The 21,452-nt window shown below is 45.7% G+C and overlaps 1 protein-coding gene across 1 annotated transcript in view; it reads right to left on the bottom strand.

The window, feature by feature from the left end:
- Positions 1-16,901, bottom strand: part of SPPL3 (signal peptide peptidase like 3) — a 112,041-nt gene extending 95,140 nt beyond the window's left edge. Inside the window, exon 1 of the mRNA XM_075898071.2 lies at positions 16,557-16,901. Within this exon, the coding sequence (XP_075754186.1) occupies positions 16,557-16,579 (23 nt within the window). The 5' untranslated portion in view covers positions 16,580-16,901. The remainder of the gene's footprint in view (positions 1-16,556) is intronic.
- Between the last annotated feature and the right edge of the window lie 4,551 nt (positions 16,902-21,452).

The following is a 21,452-nucleotide window of genomic DNA, read 5'->3' as shown; positions in this document are numbered from 1 at the left end:
AAGAATTTCCTGACAGCATTCTTCCCCCCAAGATCTGATGTCTAAAATGCCACCTTAGTTAAAATGTTGCAGGTCTTCTTGAAGAGCTTTTTTTGCTGTGGCTGTGGAATGTGGTATTTATTGGACACCCAGACTGTTTGCCCTCACTGTGGGCCTCTCTCTTCCCTGGAGGGTCCTTGCTCCCTAGAAACACCACATTGTTACTGATTTACTCCTGGATCCCCAATAACACATCCTCACCAGAGAAAATCAAAACACATGCAGAGGTCCTTGTTTTAGGAAAAAACAAACTAATTTTCCACATCTCTCTGTGGGCATGTTCCTCCTCCCCCCCACACACTTTTTAAAAAACAACCTAGATAGGGATGTTAAAGACTAGTCGACTACCTGATAAGCATTAGCTTGTAGGGCAGTCTTTTGACTAGTCAATATCCGCACCCTCTTGCTGCCTCTATGAAATATAGTCTTTTGACTAGTCAAATAGTCAATTAACCGCATTTTAACATCCTTAATCCTAGATTTGGCCTAGTTTCAATATGGTTAAATGAAGACGACTTTGTACTGACATAATAGAGATGTAGAATCAGCTCTGTTAAAAATCAAGATACAACCCAAGGTATGCTGGCTCCCAATCCAGAGCACTTTGCTATAGGCTCCAAAGTATTCTGTGAAGGGTGGTCTCATTGTCACCCTGTGATGGCACTGCTAAACAACGAGGTAGCTAAGTTCTGGCTTTGTTACCCAGATGTTGTCAAATTTTAGAAAAGCCTCATTCCCCTACACCCAGGCACTCTCTCAATGAGCACCTATCCCCTTCACCTGAATCCCTTTGCAGAATCTCACTCTCCCTAATCTCATCTGGATTAGGGATATGAATGGTTAACCCATAAGACTCTCTCTTAATGGATTAGCCATTGGTGGAAGGGCGGTGTTGAAGCAGCTCCCAGCCCATTGCAGGCAGGGCAACTCCAGCCGGCCAAAGCAGTCCCAATTTAACAGGATTTTACATCCCTTATCTGGCATCCCCAATAAGCCACTGTACACCCAGAAACCTACCGCATCTGGACTCTCGTCCCCTACTCCCCCCACCAAGCCACCCATAGCCAGATGGTTCCACAAAAAACCTCTTTACCCCACATCATTATCCCCCACACATACTAAGCTCCTCCACATGTATATCCTGTAGGGCTGAACCTTCCTGCCCACCCCTATTGTGCCTGGTGAGGAAAAGCAGGGCCCCAGGGTATTTCTGGGGCAAGCTTAGCCCTTACACGATGAGGTTCAGCCTCACCACCATGTCCCAGGGAAAGGGAAGACTGCAAAGTGACCTCCCACATCCATGAGACTAGTGGCCTGTGTTCCCCATTGCCATGGTGGAGCCACCACATTTATTTTGGTTGACCCTGACCAATAAAATGTGCAATGTCTACAGCATGGCTTAAATTGGCTTAAGCACATCACACAGGGTGTCAAATTTTTCACCGTCCTGAGCTGTGTAATTAAGCTGACCTATCCTTCTACCGTAGGCCAGCTCTCTGATGTTTGAAGCTGATGAGTGCTATAGCTGGTGTAAAATTAGAATAAAATCTGGTGTCATTCACTGTGAAAAGTTTGAACCAAAAACAGGACTATGTAGCACTTTAAAGATTAACAAGATGTAGTCCTGTCAGTCTTTAAAGTGCTACATAGTCCTGTTTTTTGTTTCAGCTACACTAGACTAACACAGCTACATCTCTATTACTGTGAAAAGTTTGATTTTTGTCCCTACTAACCAAACGCAAGTAAGGAAAATATATCACATGCTCAGAGCCAACTGCAGTATGTCCTAACAGCCTTGAAAATAATGTTTTATTTAGTCTACTAGACCAAACAATACACACATAAAAACTGAAGGAATTGAACAGAAAGTTCAGCAAGAGTAGACAAGTTCAGAAGCTGTTTAAATGCTGCCTAAAACTCTAAAATATTAGAAACATATTGTTGGTGCCAGTTAGAGATATACTTTTTCACTCTTCAGATGAAAGAGACTGAACTGCATCTTTGCAGGCTTCAAGAGTGACCCAGTATGAAGAGAGATTTTGGCTCCTGAGCCCAGAGAGCGTGAAGAAATTAATTAGCTGCATTCACTGCATTGTTAGCTTGAGGTGTAACTCAAATTTTGTCCCTAATCTGACTCCTGTATGTTCACAAAAGTCTCTAGCTGGAGTTAAGTGGAGTTTTGGACTCAAGCTAGCTAGTCTAAGTGGGGGAGGGGGAGGGAAGAGTTGATGCTGATATGCTGCTGACATTTCAACTAGTAATGCAATGAGCATCTTGAGTTATATCCATTAAGTAACTGCTAATTCAATCATTCTGTGTAGCTAGCTAGACTAGTTGAAGCAAGGTAATTCGAGTGTACTGATTCTATGAAGTATAACTTTGAATGTTTCTCCTCATACACCTTCTGTCCACACAACTGAACCTAGCAGGCAGGAGTTCCGATTTTGTTTCACCCCAAGCTAGCGACGAGGTTACTTGGCAAATCGAGTCTGGGTGCTATTAGTCCTCAATACTATCCCACAATTCCCCACTTGTCTACTTCCTCCCTTCTTCTATATTCAAGTTACCTGCACTGGTTGAGCATTTTAACTCCATATTTGACTGAGCCATTTCTGCTGCATAAACAGGCAGAAAGGTCAACTGGGTGCAGTACAAATCACTGATTTGCCCACTGAATTCCTTAATGGCATTCTCCTTAAAAGTTCTCACTACCAAAAGCTGTTTGCTTTTACTTTCAGAACTGACTGCATTAACAAACGATAACTCCATTTACAAACTGTTCAAATGAAATATTCTTCCCATGTCACCACCCTAGACATCAGCTTCATATTAGGTGGAAGAGAGCACTCCACAAAGGAATTTGTAGAGCAGTCTAATTTAGTGTACTACTGAGAACCATAGAATATTCATCCATCAAAAATCCAACCCACCACATGGGTCAGTACAGCATCATTGTAGAGGGCAGTTATTCAGACCTCAGATGGGGACATCAGTACTAGGATAGTCTGGACTAAATTTTAGTGATGATAAACCCTTTCAGGTAAAGTGAGTACACATTGTACCTCCCTTAACCAGGACTCTGGTTGGGCAACATCTATGGTCCTGGTTAAGGGAGGTACAAACTGTACTCACTTTACCTGTAAGGGTTTATCTTCACTGAACTCCGAATCCAGGCCGCAGGGCAGGAGTGGCGACTCAGCTGGGAGCCCATGTGGTACGGGAGACAATGGGCGGTGCAGTGGGGAGATTTGGCCTCAGGAGCTGGATAGCAGCAGGAGGCCAGCAGCATCTACACAGCTCTGGCCCCAGCTGCACAGCACCAGCCGTGGCCATAGAGCTCCAGCCCTATAGCAGCCAGGAAGCACTGGCCACAGAGCTCCTGCCCTATGGCAGCCAGGAAACTCTGCCCCAGCTGTGGAGCTCCAGTTCCAGTGTCAGACAGGGAGCTCCAGCCCCAGCCATAGAACTCCAGCCCCAGCAGCAGTGGGGCCCACGGGAGCTGGGGACCTCCAACCCAAGGAGCGATGGCTGGCCAAGCATCAATGGGGTGCACTGCAGCCCCAAGCCGGGGGAAGGGGGCAGTGGTTTAGCACAGGTCAGGAGGGGAAGGACCTCCCCTGGTCTAGCAAAACCCCTCATTTGGTACCTGTCGTGCTGAGGATGTTGCATGAAGGAGATCCAACATGTATTTAAATAACATTGGGATAGGGGGGCCTGAGAGGAGCTATTCTTGTTGTTTACAACCAACTGCAACAGTTGACATACAGGAAATCATCTTCTAGAAACAAGAGTCTCCAAACCAGCCAGAGAGCAAAGGAAGCTCACTGAGCCCAGACAGAGATCTAGAAATGAAAATAACTTAATACAACAAAAGATGGAGAGGTCAATAATGCTCCAAAAAATCATATCCCTCTTTTAGTTTCTATTATAATGTTAGATTATGTACTGGTAGTATTTCTATGCCATAAAATAGGTTTGCACATAATATTGCACATGACGTCTGCATAGGTAAACTGGGCATTAAGGATACATTTTATTTATGAGACTGCACATCAAGGAATTGTTTTGTTAACGTTTGCCCTTACAGAAAAATAAAGTTGTGATTTTTTTTTAAAGTCACAGGATAATGGTTCCTGTAATATTCCAAAGTTAAATATGTCCTTTTAAAAAGCCACTCCACCCTCAGCCCATACCCAAAAAAGAGACTTTCTTTGTACTTTTCTTGCTATATTTGTCTGTTTTGAATGTTTGTGGTGGCATGGCATTGGAGGACTATTTCATTTTGTTATGGTTCATAAAATATTACTTTGATTTTTAAAACGATGATGATTTTTTTTCTAATTGCCATAACAGAAGCACGTTTCCTTCTAAGGAGCTTACAAATTTTAAACATGACTGAGTGAGGATGACCAACCACAGAACATAATTACAATACTACAATTACAGAGTTAGTCTGTTTAGGAATGTACACATCATGGTGGTTCCATTGGACAGAAAGACCAATTCCTGTTTCACAGGGTACACAGAGTTCCTGAAGAAATATGAATGAAGAGTGTAGCAGCTCAGCACACCACCAGCACAGGAAGAGCATTCCACACATAAAGGCTTCATGAGAAGTTGTGGAAGAAAAGGATCATCAATGCTAGCATCACTGGCAGAATAAAAGGAGTGTTGCAGTATTTATGTTTCATTAATCTTATTAAAACTATTAAAATGGATCTTTTCAAAGTACATTACATAGCCCTGACCCAACTTTTGTTCATTATACTATTTTGAGTTCCACACTGTCTCTCCCTACCCACATAAATGACTAATTTGTTTCAAAATTTTTATTGTTAATCAGTTATGTACAAGCACAATATAACTGCTGCCAAAACACATTTTGTCACTGATTTTCCTTTAGATTTTAGTTTGGTCTACAGGAAAATGGTAATTTCCTTACAATATACAGTAGGCTTCCAATAATTCGGAACCTTTGGGACCTAGGTAGTGCTGGATTATTGGATATGCCAGACTATCAGGAGGTACTATAAACTGGTTTTTTATATATTATACACACACATACAGTATATACTGTATATAAAGTGTTTTTAACCCTTTTTATTGTAGCACACGCACTGACCAGCATCAGACAATGCCTGTGGCAGACTGACTCGGTCCCGTCCTGTTTTGCTCGGTTCAGCTGATGCACTGATGTCTTGTGACTCGTTTTTTGCTGAAGCTCACGCACTAGGCTCTTGCCATTTTGATGCTGGACTATTGGAAGTGCCCTACAATTGGATGCCAGACTACTGGAGTTTTACTGTAGTAGGAAAAAATTGTTGAAATTACATTCTCATGATCTATCCAGAGAATAGGAGGACTTCTACATCCTGAGTATCAAGTTGGTCCCATGTAATAAGCTGATTATTTTAATAAATTTCAAAGCCAATGTTGCTTGTGACTATATGATAGGTTGTCATGGTGCCAGTAACACAAACTCTAATGGCTTTCCAAATGTTTCACGTATGACCTAGTCTTCATAAACAGAATATGTGAACAAGCCAACATTTATAAGACAATCTGGAGGAATCCTCATTCAAAACAGTAGCTCAGGATTGTTTATATTATTGTATACTGACAGGAGCGGCCTGAGGCCGGATGCAGCAGCTGACACCCTAGGCGGAAGGCGTGATCGGCACCCCCGCCTGCATGGCCATGCCGTCATCATGGGGCACCCCGGCGTCCTGTGACATCATCATCGAGTGCCCGGGCTGGCGGTGCCCTAGGCAACTGCCTATTTGACTAGGCTCATGGGCCGCCCCTGTACACTGAAGAGATCTTTACAATGTCAGGCTCACTTACAAGACGACAGATATTCATTCAAAAGTCAAGTGTCAATGGTCTCAAGGAAGAGGCAGCAACTCTGCCAGTGAAGGAAAATCAGTATTTCAAGCCTGCAAAAATGTGGCAGTCAGAACTCTCTGAATTACAGAAGTCTCAAATGTTCTGACAATCTAGAAATATTTTGGGACATAAAATGGATGCTGAAGTTCTTGTATTTGTTCAGTGAAAACATCAGAACATGTTTGATGAGAATGATCCCAAAAGTATGTAAGCTCCTTAAATCATTACATGCTTCCCATCAAGCCTATACAGTAGACAAAAATTCAGCAGTTAGGAATGCTGTTTAACAGAGTAAAACACTCTTTAGAACAGACAAAATTAAAAACCAGTGACGAGAAAAGAAAGTGGCACAGTAACAACTGAGAGCAAAGATTTTTTTTCTCTGCTTTATGGTGTATATGACCCCAGGTGCAACCCCCTTACGTACAATGGATGGCAAACAACTCAAACAGACCTCAAAAATACTTGATCAATTGATGGAACATTTCAGTTTGTTTTGCAAATCACCCTTCCAACATTTCCAAGGAAGCAGTTAATACCCTTTCACATTGCTCAATAAAAAGAATTAGCACTAGCCCATACCTTATGAGAGACTGTAACAGCAATAAAGTAGCTACCACAAGGGAACACACCTGGATAAGATGGCATTCCAGGAGAGATCTAAGCAAGGTTGCTACAACTCTGCAGTGCAATACAAATGCTCTTCAACATTATTTAACAGCAAAAATGAAGTGCTACAGCTTTTCAAGGATGCCAACATGGTCCATCTTCATAATAGCGATGCTATCGAGTAGTTAACTGGAGTATCAACTACTCACTCCGCCCCCACAGCAGGAACAGGAGCTGGTGCTGGGACGAACCAGCTTAAAAGCCATTCCCCCAGCACTGGCTTCATTGTGACCTTTCCTGGGGGAGGGAATTAGGGGAGACTGCTGCGAAGCATCCTCTGGCCACAGTGGGCCAAGGCTCATTGTGGACAGAGGCTGCTCTGGCAGTAATCCCTGTCCACAGGAGTCCCAGCAGGGAGCTGGCCCCACCCCCATGGACAGGGGTAGCAGCCGCCAAGCAGGGGCTGGTCACTGAGAACAAGGGCTGCTGGACTCATTAGGTGCTGGGTTGAGCAGTCCCAGCTCGCACTAGTCCGGGGCTCTGTGCCTCTACATTCAAATGTAGTAAGAGCCCAGCAGTTCTTACTACATTTAAAATGCAGAGCCCGAGTGCAAGTGGCTCCTATAGTCAGCACAAGCCCAGACTACTCAGTCCCAGCTCAAACCGGTTCCTGGAGCTACCCCCAACTGTGGCTCTGCAAAATGGTCCTATCAACTAATTGTATAATCGATACAAATTGTATCGACTACACAATTAGTCAGATAACTACAATTTAACATCCATACTCCGTAAACATATGGGTGAAGTACAACACGTGATAATCACAGGACATTTCCCTACTCTGGTGCTGGGAAAGCTCTTGCACAGGTCACATTTAAATATCTACCCCCTATCTTGCGGAAAGTTTCTACGTGGATTTTGGTCAGGGTAGAGCACTGTATACATGCTCTTCACTGTCTGTATACTTCAGGAACAGTATTAGATACTAAACTTGGTCTTTATATATAGTGTTTGTTAACTTCACTAAAGCTTTTGACTAAGTCATGAGGGACTAGACACTTTTATTCATCCTGAAAAGTGTATTTCTGTCCTTTGGTACATTCATGATAGCCAGAGTAGTGGAAAATGGCAAGAGGAACATGTGAAGGGGTTAACAACTCTTCCCTAATACAAAAACCAAAGGTCACACCATGAAATTAACATGCAGAAAGTTTAAAACAAATAAGTCCTGCACACGATGCACAAATCAACATGGTGAACTCATTGCTGGGAGACATTGTGATGGCTCAAAGTACAATTGGGTTTAAAAAATAATTATATATGTTCATGGAGGATAGGTCCATCAATAGTAATTTGCCAATATGGCCAGGGATGCAACCCCTTGGCTCACTCGATTACAATGAAGTCAAATATAAAAGATCTTCAGGTGGATCCTAGCAACTGAGAAGCAACAGCTGAGCACAGAACAACAGATCAGCAGATTTGACAAGTTAGTAATTACTTTGAAGCAGGGCACATTAACACTTTATGTGGCAAATACAAACAGCTCAAAGCAAGACTAACAGCTTGCAGTGGTGATGGACAACCTTGTCTGTCCCATATGTATGCTGACCATACGTCCTGATTTTTCTAGGACAGGCTCAAATTTAAATACTCAGTCCCAGTGCCCCATCAAGTAGTGAAATGTCCCAGAAAGCCCTGTTGGACATTTCACTACTTGATGGGGATACCAGTTGTGGGAAGAAGCAACCAAGAAATGGTGCCGAAACATGCCATTGCTCCTCGCACAGCACAGCAACCTCCTCCTCTTCTTCCTGCCTCTTCCCCCTGCCCGCAGCAGGGGTGCGTAGGCAGCTCCGTTTGAGCTTTGCCTGTGGCCGGCTGGGCCAATTTCCAGTGGCTTACAGCCCCTCCCTATTACTCTCTCCCCACAGGACTACCTCTGCCACACAGGATCCTGGTCTGGTGGCACCACCTCCTCCACCTCCGGGCTGCCTTGGAGCACCAGCAGGAACCACATGGAGCACAGCTGGAGCTAACATGTCCCTAATTTTGGTTCAGAAAATATGGTCACCATACCCATATGTAATTATTATTTGTTCCTGTATTGATCTGACCTCAAACAGATGAGACTCCACCATAATCATCAATTAGGTTTTCATGGGGTATTTCAATAATAGGCACCAAAAGCAAATGAGAGATGACTAGAAATAAAAGTTTGGTTGGCCAATTAAACATCATAGCAAAGATGTTATTCTCTCAGTTATCTATCAAATACAACTTAAGCACTAAAAAAGTAATTTAGTTTCACACCAATGACATCAGAATCTGACCTGTCCTTCTTCCAGGTTCTTGGAAGTCTAGTTTACCATTTTAGAAAGTTAGATACTTTCTCACAAGCTATTGCAGGAAAGATAAAAAGTAATGTCTAGTCTTTGAGACATATTTGAAGACAGTTTTGTTTTGTTCTGCTCATTATTATCTTCTCCACTTCTTTGTTCCCAAGTTCAGCATCAGTGTTCCCTGTAACCCAGGCCTGGGCAAAATACAGCCTGCAGGCCGGATCCGGCCTACAGAGGCAGTGGGAAGCCTCAAGGCAGGTTCCCCTGCTTGCCCTGCAGCCCTGCACCCCACTCAAATGCAGCTGCCGGGCCCCATTTCTGTTTCAAAACTGGAGGGGAAGGGGAAAGCTTCAGGAACTGTCCCCAACCCCAACATAATCCCATAGGATGGATTCTGGCCAGAAACGGGCCAACAGGAGCTGCCTATTTAAATAACAGGCAGCCAAGAAGAATTATGCCCCCTCTCTTCAGCTTAGTTATTCACACAAGCACATGACCAGGCTGGCAGGCTGTGAAACATTTTAACCTCTATAAGCCTTAGCTCTACAGGCAGGCAGGCAGGTTTGGCTGCTAGCTGGTAAATCTCTTGGCCAGAGCCTATCTCTGGCACCCAAGCCTCTCCCATCTCCAAACCACTGCCCCTCCAATCAACATACTCAACCCTCTGCCCTCCTCTTTCACCCATACTCGCTCCCAGATCTGGCACCTCAATCTCCTGACCCAGATCACAATCCCTTTTTACCCTAGGTCACATCCCACAGTCCTGCACTCCAGTCCCCTGCTGTAGGTCACAACTGCCTCCTTCACTCAAACACCCTCTCAGACTCCAGTCTCCCTCCTGCACCTCAAACCCTTGCCTCCAACTCCCTTCTGCACCCAACCTCCATCTCAAACCCCAGATCTCCTCATTAATATCATGGAAGTGTGTGGCCCTTGACCACTTTCCAAAATCTTGTAATGGCCCCCATCAAAAATTATTGCCTAACCCTGCTGTAAGCTGTGTGCTTGGAAAGCCACCCAGGAGAGATTCAGGTACTATCCAGATGATCAGCAGAGTGCCCACAGCCGGCAGCATGTGTTCACTAGTGGTGCACATCAGTACATGCCTCGGTACACATAAAATGTATTCAGCATGTGGGTGGAAAAAATTAGATGGAACACTATTCAGCTTTTTTCAGAGAACATGTTAAGTCTTGATCTCAAGCTTCATCTTAGGCTAGTCAACTACAGTGCCAAAAGGCTTCTGCTTCCTCATTGTGAAAGGAAAAGAAAGGCTGTTCATGATACAAATCTTAACAATCAAGCCCAAAGCCTTACTCAATATGAAACCAATTCATGCAGAGTATTCACATCTAAAAAAGTTTGCTATCATAAGCGTCAGCAAAACCTGAAGATTAATTTTAATTGGCCTGAAGAAGTTTGAAAACACAATGCAGCAGTTTCCTATATCTGGATTCAGAATAAAAGTATAAGGGCTATGACTATTATAGGTAAAAATTCAGTAACTAATCAAAGGTATCACTTGTGTTGGAGATGCGTGTGCTTGGTCAGATGCCGTTTTCCACTTTTGAAGTTTGACAGGATTTTTCTGACCTGTGACTAGCAGATACTAGGAATGTTTAAAAGCATTTAAGTATATGCAATGCTATTTTTTTGTCACGATAGGGCCTGGTACTCAGTACTGGAACCTCCAGTCAAGGCTCAACTTTTCCCCTGGAGTACCAGCACCTTTTTTTTTTTTTGGTAAACACAAAAAAAGCACTGAGTATATGTGTAACCACTTGAAAAATTCAGCAATTACAAGCCGGGTCCCCACCAGCACTGGCTCCAACCTGTCCCCTACCTCTACCTCTGTATCAGAGGCAGCAGTCTAGTCTTTTTAATCTAGTAAAGTATACTTCAACCTCTTTTAATCCAGCAACCCTGGAAAACAGGGTTTGACGGATTAAAGATTTTGCTAGGCCAAGGAGCGAGTGAGGGGGATGGAGTGCTTACCTGGCACTCTACATCCTCCACTGCTCCACAGCCTCCAGCAAAGTGTGTCACTTCACTGTCAGTTCCCACAGCTGCAGGGTGTGGGTGCGGTTGAGCAGTAGCACACACAGCCGTTCCACCTCTGCCTGCTAGTATCTGTACCACAGGTGTGCCCGAATTAGGGACACCCAAAGCACAGAGATTATAATACATAACAGTTCAAAGTCTGGAAGTTGAATTCAGACAGGAAATAAGATCAATTTTTAACAGTGAGAGTAATTAACTACTAAAACAACATATCTGGCATTTTGATAGATTCTCCATTGCTATTTTTAAATGAAGATTAGATTTTTTTAAACAATTAAAGGGCATGAGGTGTAGGGGTGGGACTCAAAGGGAAGCAAAGGGCTGGGTTGAGGCTAGGTGGTCATGCAACACAGTATTTGCAGAGTCATTATGAGCATAATAAATATGCAAATAAAAATGCTGCCAGCCTGCCAAAGATTTCTGAATGCGTTTGCTAGTCCTAGGCATAATAAAGATTGGGAACCACTGTTTTAACCTATCTGAACTAACAATCATGAATTTAAAAGTTACCGTTTTTCTACAAAGGAATTTCACTACCCAATAGCAGAAAGAGACTGCTGAACTGGAATTCCTTTACGAATCTGACACTGTTAACCTGGGCTTGAATAAAGACATTAATAGGTTAACATATTACAAAGCCAATTTCCCCTGCCTTTGACATTCACATTTTCACATCTAAAGCTATGAATGTGACACATCTAGCCCACTTAATTAGCTTCATTAACACAGGTCCTACAATTGACAGGTAACTGTTTTTGCTGTGAGTGTGAGCGAAAGAAAAAACCTGGATTCTGCTATTTCAACTCCAACTCATCTGATGAAGTGGATTTTACTCTCAAAAGCTCATGATCTACATATTTTTGTTAGTCTCTAAGTGCCACAGGACTACTCATTTTTAAAGTTACAAACTAACAAGGCTATTCATTTGAGACTTTTTAGAATGCTCTATATTACACTTAGCCATAGTACTGGGAGAGGACGAGGCTAAAGTTATAGGAAATATACTTCTGTTTTTAATCAGGCTAATGGTGAAAGACCATTTTTGGTCCCTTATGCTCCTCGTCTTCCATATAAACCAAATGTTGGAGAACCTTTTACAGTCTCAAAGAGAAAGAAATAAAACTGACTATTTCCAGAGTGAGTAAGGAAAAGGGGGAAATTACATCAGGACTTGAAAATTAAAAGACCTACCAACTAGAGATTAGGGATTAAAATCCTAGTTATTCAGTTAACCAGTTAAACATTATGTTTAACCAGTTAACAGGTTAAACAGGGAGAGTAGGGGGTTGCTGTGGCAGGTTTGGTGCTGCCTCCCCATCACAGACAGGAACTGCTCTGGCTAGGCAAGGCACATTGCAGACAGGGGCTGCTCCCACCTGACTGGAAACACTCCCCACCAACACTACAGCGAGCACAGCAGGGCTGGAGCAGTCCCTGCCCACAGGTTAACCATTCATACCTCTACTAGAGATAAATAAGAAATGCATGCTACTTTCCCTCCTAAGAAGGATCCAATGGAGACTAGGTATGTACGGGAGTAGTTGACCACTCGCATATCCCTCCCCTTGCAGCCTTGAGACACTGCTGCCACAAAACAGCCTCTGTCCAAAGGGGGTCCCAGCAGGGAGTTGGGACCCCTGCAGACAGGGGCTGCTTTGCGGCAGCAGCCCGACTGCAGGAGTCCCAACTCCCCGCTTGGACCACTGCTCACAGGGACTGCTGCTGGCTGGGCAAGCAGCCCAGCTCAAGTCCCAGCTCATGCTGGGTGCAGGATCAAACCCTGCCATAGCTCTGCAATTTAAAAGGCATTTGGAGCCAAGCAACCTGTCCCCCAGCCTGTACTATGTTTTAAATTGCAGAGTCACAGAAGGTTTGGTACCGCACCTGGCACGAGCTGGGACTGAACCAAGCTGCCCATAGACTAATCAAATAGCCAATAGAATTTTTATTGATTACTCAATTAATTAAATACCTGCCTGTCAACATCTCTAATGGAGGTACCCTGGAGAGAGAGAACAGCGTGCCCCTTACAACACAAATTGCTGGGAAACAAGGCAGGCCTGGACATTCTCACAAAGTTACCATCCACAGATTCTGCTGCCTTCATTCCCTTCTTCTACATTGACACTGACTATATGTATGTCTGAAGTTAGAATTTTCTTCAACTATTAATGTCTGTCTCAGACACCCCAGCTGTTACTATGATGAACAGCCGCTTTCCCTTTTCCCTGGTGCTCTCAAAGAGGTAAAACTCCTTTCTGATTGATGAGACAGTCTGAAAACACACCGACTTCCTGGCTTGGAAGACAGTTTGGAGAAATTGCCACTCTGTTTCTACTCACTCCCATGAAATACTTTTGCTGTCACCTTCACCATAGCAGGATTAAACTTATAATTCTGACATTCATGAATTTCCACAGTAATTCAATGATAAATTGCATCAATTCAATTTCAATGCCTTTCAGAATTTTTAAGCAGTAGCACAGGAACAAACTACATCCCCTGTGAGCTACATTCAACTCTTGCAATCACTTGGCAGAGAAAGTCTCCCCACTCACCATTAGCAAGCATTTTCATACAACACTTTTTAAAATAATATTTCCTTCTGCCACTGGCTCAATACTGCATATCAGGAAAAAACTATTTATAGTCACACCAGAAAACAAATTCTTGTTACTCATCCTGAGAATCGTACACCACTTTTGAAATACTAACATCTATTTGGCCATTTAGAAACAATTCAGCAGACTGAAAAGGCTCTAAGAAAAATAAGAGTTGGTTACTGTTCTGTGTAGAATTGAGACTATTTTTATAAAATCTTTGTTTAAAGAAGAAAAATCAGAGAGCACTTGTTGTATTTAAAAGGCATGATAAAAAGCGGGTCAACCTTCCTTTTCATATTGACCCTAATTTTAAGAAAAGGAATCACAGCAAAACATAAATGCAGGTAAAATTAAAACAAATTAAAGAAAACTTGTAATAAAATTTCAGCTTTATATCTAATAACAATGGAATAAAATACTCAAGTATCAAAATTACAATTTTCCCACCACTTACAAATTAACTGTTCTACCAACTGAAATCTTAGAGCTATATTATATTATCTCATTCCGTATAAATCATTTTAGACAATGTTTGTGGCCTGTAACCAAGTTTTGTAATCATGATTTTAAAATATACTTCATATAAACACATTGAAATCTAGAAACTGACTGTGTGAACGGAATCTGAATTATCTGGATTTACAAAGTTAAGTGACTATAATTAACAACATTGATAGTTAGACATGGTAAGATGAGGTGATCAAATATTATGCTTCAGGACAGGAAATAAGATCCATTGGTGTTAAAAAAAAAAAAAGCCACATACCTCCCACCTTACACCTACAATTGTCCAGTAGGGTACATGGGAAAATGGGACCAAAAATCCCATAAAGCATCATGTTGGCTGCTGTCAAAGGCAGATATCCAACGTGTCAGAGAAATTATGTTATCCTATGGGACAGAAAATTCATTCGCCTGGATAAAGTTGCCTATTAAAGCACAAAAAGAAGTTTAGATCCAGCAAATGGAGAGGAAATGAACCACCAACTGTGAAAGAGCACAGCAGCACCTCCTATTTAATGGCTTTCCAAAGACACACTAGTTTTCTACTTAACACCACAGATACTTCTGATACTGTTAGAAAATTGTGAACAGAACTATATTACCATACAAAAATAAAGAAATCCAGAGATTTTTTTATTGAAGTGATCAGTAATTAGTTGCTTTGCAAGAAAAGAAGTGACAATAGCTATAAAATACAAGTGTTCAATTCCAAACCACATCTGTCATTCTTCTCACATTATGTTGACAAAAGCCACAAATATCAACTGAAAGCAAACCGTGATACTGTGGATATTAATGGATAGAGGTTAAAACCAAATTACTCAATCTGCTGAGAGACTTGTGTGTTTTTCTGCTATAGCACAGGGAGCCATAGCTCTATTCATCTAGCATGTGGTTAAAATCCCAGCTCGCTCCCATCTTCAGCTTCACTTGCTTAATGTACTTTGGCTATAGAAAAATTAATTTCCGTCAGATTAAATACTGAAGTTATTTTGATGATTATCTTTAATATTATTCTAAAAATAGAACATATAAATATCAACTGCACCTATCTGAAAGGGAACCAAAGGCACTGATAAAGATACTCAGAAGCACTTAATAGAAACGTGACAGAGATGCAGCCGTGTTAGTCTGGTCTAAGTGAAACAAAAAACAGAACTATGTAGCACTTTAAAGGTTATTCATTTGCTCAATGAATAAATGCAATGCCTCCTCTTCATATAGTACATTCTAAGGTCAAAAGCTCAAGTTTTTCCCCCTTAAGAACATAAGAACAGCCATACTGGGTTAGACCAATGGTATCCTTGTTTGCCGACAGTGGCAAAAACCAGATGCCCCAGAGGGAAGGAACACAACAGGTAATCCTCAAGTAATTCCTCCCCTGTCATTCACCTCTAGAAAAAAACAGAGGATAGGGACACCATTCCTACCCATCCTGGCTAACAGCCATTGATGAACCTAACCACCATGAATCTATCTAGTTGTTTTCGGAACCCTGTTAAAGTCCTAGCCTTCATCACATCCTCTGGCAAAGAGTTCCACAGATTGTGTGCTGAGTGAAGAAAAACTTGCTTTTGTGTGTTTTAAACCTAATGCCTATTAATTTAATGTGGTGACCCCTAGTTCTTATATTGTGGGAATAAGTGAATAACCTTTCCTTTTTCACTTTTTCCACACCACTCATGATTTTATAGACCTCAGATTAATGTGTCTCTTAATAATAACCTCAGAAAACTTTCAGAAAAAATGAGAACCACTCTCAGCTCTACAACAACAAAATAGCTTAAAATGTAGAAGAGCGAAGCGCCAGGCCGTTCTTTCTGGCAATTCAGCTGTTCCTTTGGCATCTTCACACAACTACATTCTCTGCGCTATTTTCTTTGTTAATCCTCGAAATAATCAAAAGCAGACTGTGTCAAGTGTAGAATCCTGAATGCCAGCTAAGCCTGACAGCGGAGGAGGGCATACAGAAGATTGCCCCCATTCTCATAGGCTCTCTCATACCACTTCACACAGGAACTGGCCTCTTCATCCTGTTTTCTTTTCTTTTTATTAATTTCCTTTATACAGCAGGATCAGTAGGTGGAAAGAAAGACAGACAAAGAACAAAACACTGCCCCTCTCCTATCAAGGGAGTTATTCTGATCCGGAGCTGGGTTTGGAGCTCAAGTGAGGGAGGATTAATAGGCACGACAGGAACCCCATTTCCCTCCTGACTTTAGGTCTGGGAGGCGATTCGTGGGCAAGACAGGGACGTGCCCAGGTGAGGTACGAGGGCCCCCGGCCGCTACGGAAAGGGGTCCGGAGCAGCACTCGGTACCTGCAGAGACCTGTGCCGCCGATCGAGGGGTGGGGGGTCCCGCGGCCACCACCCCCCCCGCGGCGGGCGGAGCGCGCGGCCCGGCGGTGACAGCTCTCGGCAGACCCCGCTGCCTGCGGGGAGGGGCTGGGCCCGCCCCGAGCGATGCCGCGCGGCCCCGGCCCCAAGGACACCGCCCGCCCCGCCGCTCACCAGGAGTAGGTCTGCTCCGCCATGGCTGCGGCGGGCGGGCGGCCGAGCTGCGCGGCGCGGGCCAGGCCCCGGCTCCTCCTCGTCCCTGGCTCCGGGGCTCAGTGGCGGCCCCGCTGCGGCTCCCGGCCCAACATGGCGGCGGCTGCAAGCGGGGAGCGGAGCGAAGGGGTCCCCGCCCGGCGGGGGCGCTGCTCAGTGGCCGCGCCACAGGGCCGCGCTCGGGCGCCGACGGCGGGCAGGCCCCATGGCCGCGGGGGGGCGGGCGGCGGGCGCTGCGGGGGGGACCGGGCGAAACGCCGAGCACCGAGCGCCAAGGCGAGGCCGCTCAGAGCCTGCTCGCGCACGGGGGGCGGGGCCTCCGGTGGCGCGGGTCACGTGCCCACAACACGCTCACGTGCCGCCGCCGCCGGCTGCCTGGCGCAGACGCGTTAGGGAAGCTGAGGCGGCGTGTGGGCGGGGCCGAGGGGCTGCTGAGGGCAGGTGCGCGCTCGGGAACCGGGGACATGGACCCTTCCGGGGGGGGGTCTAAGCTATTCCCCCCCCTCGGAGCGGGACATGGACCCTTCCGGGGGGGGGTCTAAGCTATTCCCCCCCCCCTCGGAGCGGGACATGGACCCTTCCGGGGGGGGGTCTGAGCTATTCCCTCCCCTCGGAGCGGGACATGGACCCTTCCGGGGGGGGGGGGTCTGAGCTATTCCCTCCCCTCGGAGCGGGACATGGACCCTTACGGGGGGGGGGTCTGAGCTATTCCCCCCCCTCGGAGCGGGACATGGACCCTTCCTGGGGGGGGGGGGTCTGAGCTATTCCCTCCCCTCGGAGCGGGACATGGACCCTTCCGGGGGGGGGTCTGAGCTATTCCCTCCCCTCGGAGCGGGACATGGACCCTTCCGGGGGGGGGGTCTAAGCTATTCCCCCCCCCCTCGGAGCGGGACATGGACCCTTCCGGGGGGGGGTCTGAGCTATTCCCTCCCCTCGGAGCGGGACATGGACCCTTCCGGGGGGGGGGGGTCTGAGCTATTCCCTCCCCTCGGAGCGGGACATGGACCCTTACGGGGGGGGGGGTCTGAGCTATTCCCCCCCCTCGGAGCGGGACATGGACCCTTCCTGGGGGGGGGGGTCTGAGCTATTCCCTCCCCTCGGAGCGGGACATGGACCCTTCCGGGGGGGGGTCTGAGCTATTCCCTCCCCTCGGAGCGGGACATGGACCCTTCCGGGGGGGGGGGGTCTGAGCTATTCCCTCCCCTCGGAGCGGGACATGGACCCTTCCGGGGGGGGGGGGTCTGAGCTATTCCCTCCCCTCGGTGCAGGACATGGACCCTTCGGGGGGGGGGGGTTGAGCTATTCCCTCCCCTCGGAGCGGGACATGGACCCTTCCTGGGGGGGGGTCTGAGCTATTCCCTCCTCTCAGTGCGGGGACATGGACCCTTTCGGGGGAGGGGGAGCTGAGCTATTCCCTCCCCTCAGTCCGGGGACATGGACCCTTCGGGGGGGGGGGTCTGAGCTATTCCCTCCTCTCAGTGCGGGGATATGGACCCTTTCGGGGGGGGAGCTGAGCTATTCCCTCCCCTCAGTCCGGGGACATGGACCCTTCGGGGGGGGGGGGTCTGAGCTATTCCCTCCCCTCGGTGCGGGACATGGACCCTTCCGAGGGGTGCGGGTCTGAGCTATTCCCTCCCTTTGGTGCTGGGATATAGATCCTTGGGGGGGGGGGGGACATGGAGCCTCCTGGGGGGCAGTCTGAGTTGTTCACTTCTAGGGGTGGCCTACTTATCCCATGTGCCTGTCCTATCCTGGCTGGGTGCAGGACTTGAGCCTGCTCATTCTGAACTATTACAATTAAAATTCCCTTGAGGTGCAAGAAAACAGTCTGGGGAATAGCACTAGAGTGGAGCCTGCACCTGGTGCCCTTCCTTGCAGGTCAGAATGAGCCTGAGAAGCCATGCCAAAGCATAAAGGGTCTCCTCTCAGCAACAAGACTGCTTTGAGGGCTGTGGTTCGCCTGACCTTCTGCAAGGAACCTGCCTCCCTCCCTGGTGCACCTGCCTTTCTGAAGAGGGCTGATGATAGTGCTATGAGTTTAGCTCCTCTCAGCTCTTTTGTCTTTCTAATGCAACCAGTGTAAACGCAGTAGGAAGGAGCAGCAAGAATTTTGTACCGGATTAGAATCCTAAATGGTGGAAACAGAACAAAACTGGGCAGCATTCTGAGCCATGGCACAACTGGTTTGTTTCTCTTGGTTCATTGAGTTCTGCTGGCTATGAAAGTCTGATTGCTGGAAATCTCACCTTCCATCTGAAAAGCTCATTTGGGAAGTGTTAGCTCTGCAGGAGTTTGGAAGTCCGTAGAGGGAATGGTCCTTATCGGATCAGGTACAGACTAGGAAAGCTCTTGTAGGGTGTGAGCAGAGAGTTTGGATGATGAGGTAGACTCAGAAGAATGGGGGAGTCTCAAGATGTCTTTCGGTAGTTTGGACTGTGCCCACGAAAGCTCATGATACCATCTACATGTTTTGTTAGTCTATAAAATGATGCCAGACTATTTGGGTTTTTTTTTAGTAGTTTATAAGTTTAGAAACCAAAGCTTACGCATCAGAAATTTAAACTTACAGCCATAAAGAGAAAGGCTGTACATGAGTCTTATGTATCCATATCTTGTTCTGACATGTTGCAGTTTGCAAGACCCCAGAATAATAGAGTCAGTTTAATAATTTAGGGCTGAGGAACCTAGGAACATCAGAATTTACATGAGAGATTAAATGGGGTGGGCAAGATACCTCTCGCAGGCCCAATGCAGCCCGCCAAGCCACCAGATCCATCCTTTGACCACCCAGCCAGGACCCTCAGGCACACAGCAGCACTGTTTTAAGCATAGGGCTGCACCATAGGCTTCTCTACTCTGGAGGGAGGGGGAAGCTTGGGGTGATCTCCCCACACACACACCAATTTTCAGCTCCTATTGGCTGGAAACAACCAGCCAATATGAACTGACCGCAGCCAATCTCTCAGCTCCTATTGTCCAGAAACAATGAGCCAACAGGAGCTGATAGATTGGGATGGCAGCAAGCCTCTTCCTCCCCAAGATGAAAGCCACATGGAGGGAGCAGCCTACAGTATTAAAGTGATCTGGGGCTGCAGCAGGCAGGGAGCCTCACCTGTTTTGAGCGTGCTGCAGGGCTGCTGGCTGGGAAACACTTAGGTAAGTGCCTCTCAGCCAAAGCCTTTCTCTGGCACCCCTATCCATCCCATACTCCAACTCCCTTATATCACCATCCAAACCCTCTGCACCCCCTGTCCCAGGTTACAACTCACTCCTACACCCCTCCCCCAGGCAGAATCATTTCCTGCATCCACACTCCCTCCTTGACCCTACTCCCCATTCCTCTGCCCCGGTCACCACCCTCTTCAGTCTGCACCCTGTTTTCCCCCTCTTCCTGGTCACAGCTCCCTCTCAGACTTTGCACCCCTTCCTAGAGCCCCTCTCCCTGGTCAGAATCCTCTCCTGTACCCATACTGCCTCCCTGACCCAGGTTACAACCCCCTCCTTCACCCAAACTCCCTCTCAGACCTCACTTGGCCTCCTGCACCTCAGACCCTTACGCCATGTGCCCTTCAGCACCCAGTCTCCTTCCTAGACCGTGCACCTCCTCCTCAGAAAAGTGCAGCTATTGGCCACTTTACAAAGTTTTGGAGTGGCCCCCACCAAAAGTTATTGACCACCCCTGGATTAAATCTATATCTATCTAGTTCAGCATCCTATCTCAGACCAGAGGCCAGCAACTGATGCTTCAGATGAAGGTGCAAGATCTGGTATAAACTGTCCCCTCCCCATGAAAATCTCATCCTAATCCTTAAAACACGTTTAAAGCCAGAAGCATGAGATTTTATATTCCTTCCCATTTTTTTGTTAGCATTAACTATAACCATATAAATAGATAATCCTGTTTTAATCTTTCTAAAGTCTTGGCCTTAATTAGATCCTGTGACAACGAGTTCCACAATCTAATTTTGCTTTTTGTAAGTGTATGAGGTTTTCCTTTGTTTCCTTAACCAAATTTCTACCTACCCCAGTATTGCTTGCAGAATGCCAAATAATTGGCTGGTTGCCACCTTCCTGAGTTGAACACATTTGAATGGGACCATGGGTAGATATAGGAGTCAATTCTGTGCATTCATGAGCTTCCTCAGTCAAGACATTGATAGTGAATTTAAAATTCTGATATTGTAAATGTAACTTTTGTTTTAAATCAGCTTGGTTTTTGTCAATAGGCAGATGAAGTATGGGATTTGTGCAGATAGATAAGTACACTCCTCACAGTTCCTGAGAATGCTACTCTGATGTCTCCCTCGTTACCTGGAAATGCTGAAATTATAACTGAAGATGCTATTGGCCTTTGATATGGATCTGCCACTTCAGCAATGTATGCACCTCATTAACTTATCTTCATTATTCCTGCTTGCTCACGAAGTATCCAGCGGTAGCTCCTATATGATTCAACAGTTGAAAAAGAAAAGGAAATTCCTTCCCCTCTCCCCATTTTACCTGAAAAGTGATCTCCTTCCAGTGCTGGTGAAGAACACGAGAGAAACATACTTAGGCTACGTGTATACTGCACCCTTCTTCCACAAAAGCTTATACAAATGAAGTGCAGATTAGCGTATTGCTGCACTTCATTTGCATAATTAATTAGAGCCCGTTTTTGCACAAGAGGCTTTTCCGCAAAAAGGAGCTGTGTAGATGGCTTCTTTTGTGCAAAAATCCCCTCCTGCACAAGAGCCATTTTTCCGGAAAAATGAGGAAGAATGGCTCTTGCGCAAGAGGGAGGGTTTCCACAAAAAGGAGTCATCTACATAGCTCCTTTTTGCGCAAATGCCTCTTGCACAAAAATGGCCCCTGATT

The sequence above is a fragment of the Pelodiscus sinensis genome, chromosome Z, assembly GCF_052426305.1.
Source record: "Pelodiscus sinensis isolate ZL-2025 chromosome Z, ASM5242630v1, whole genome shotgun sequence".
NCBI classification, from domain to species: Eukaryota; Metazoa; Chordata; order Testudines; family Trionychidae; genus Pelodiscus; species Pelodiscus sinensis.
The sequence above is the reverse complement of the archived record's forward strand: the minus strand, read 5'-3'. Positions and strand labels throughout refer to the sequence as shown.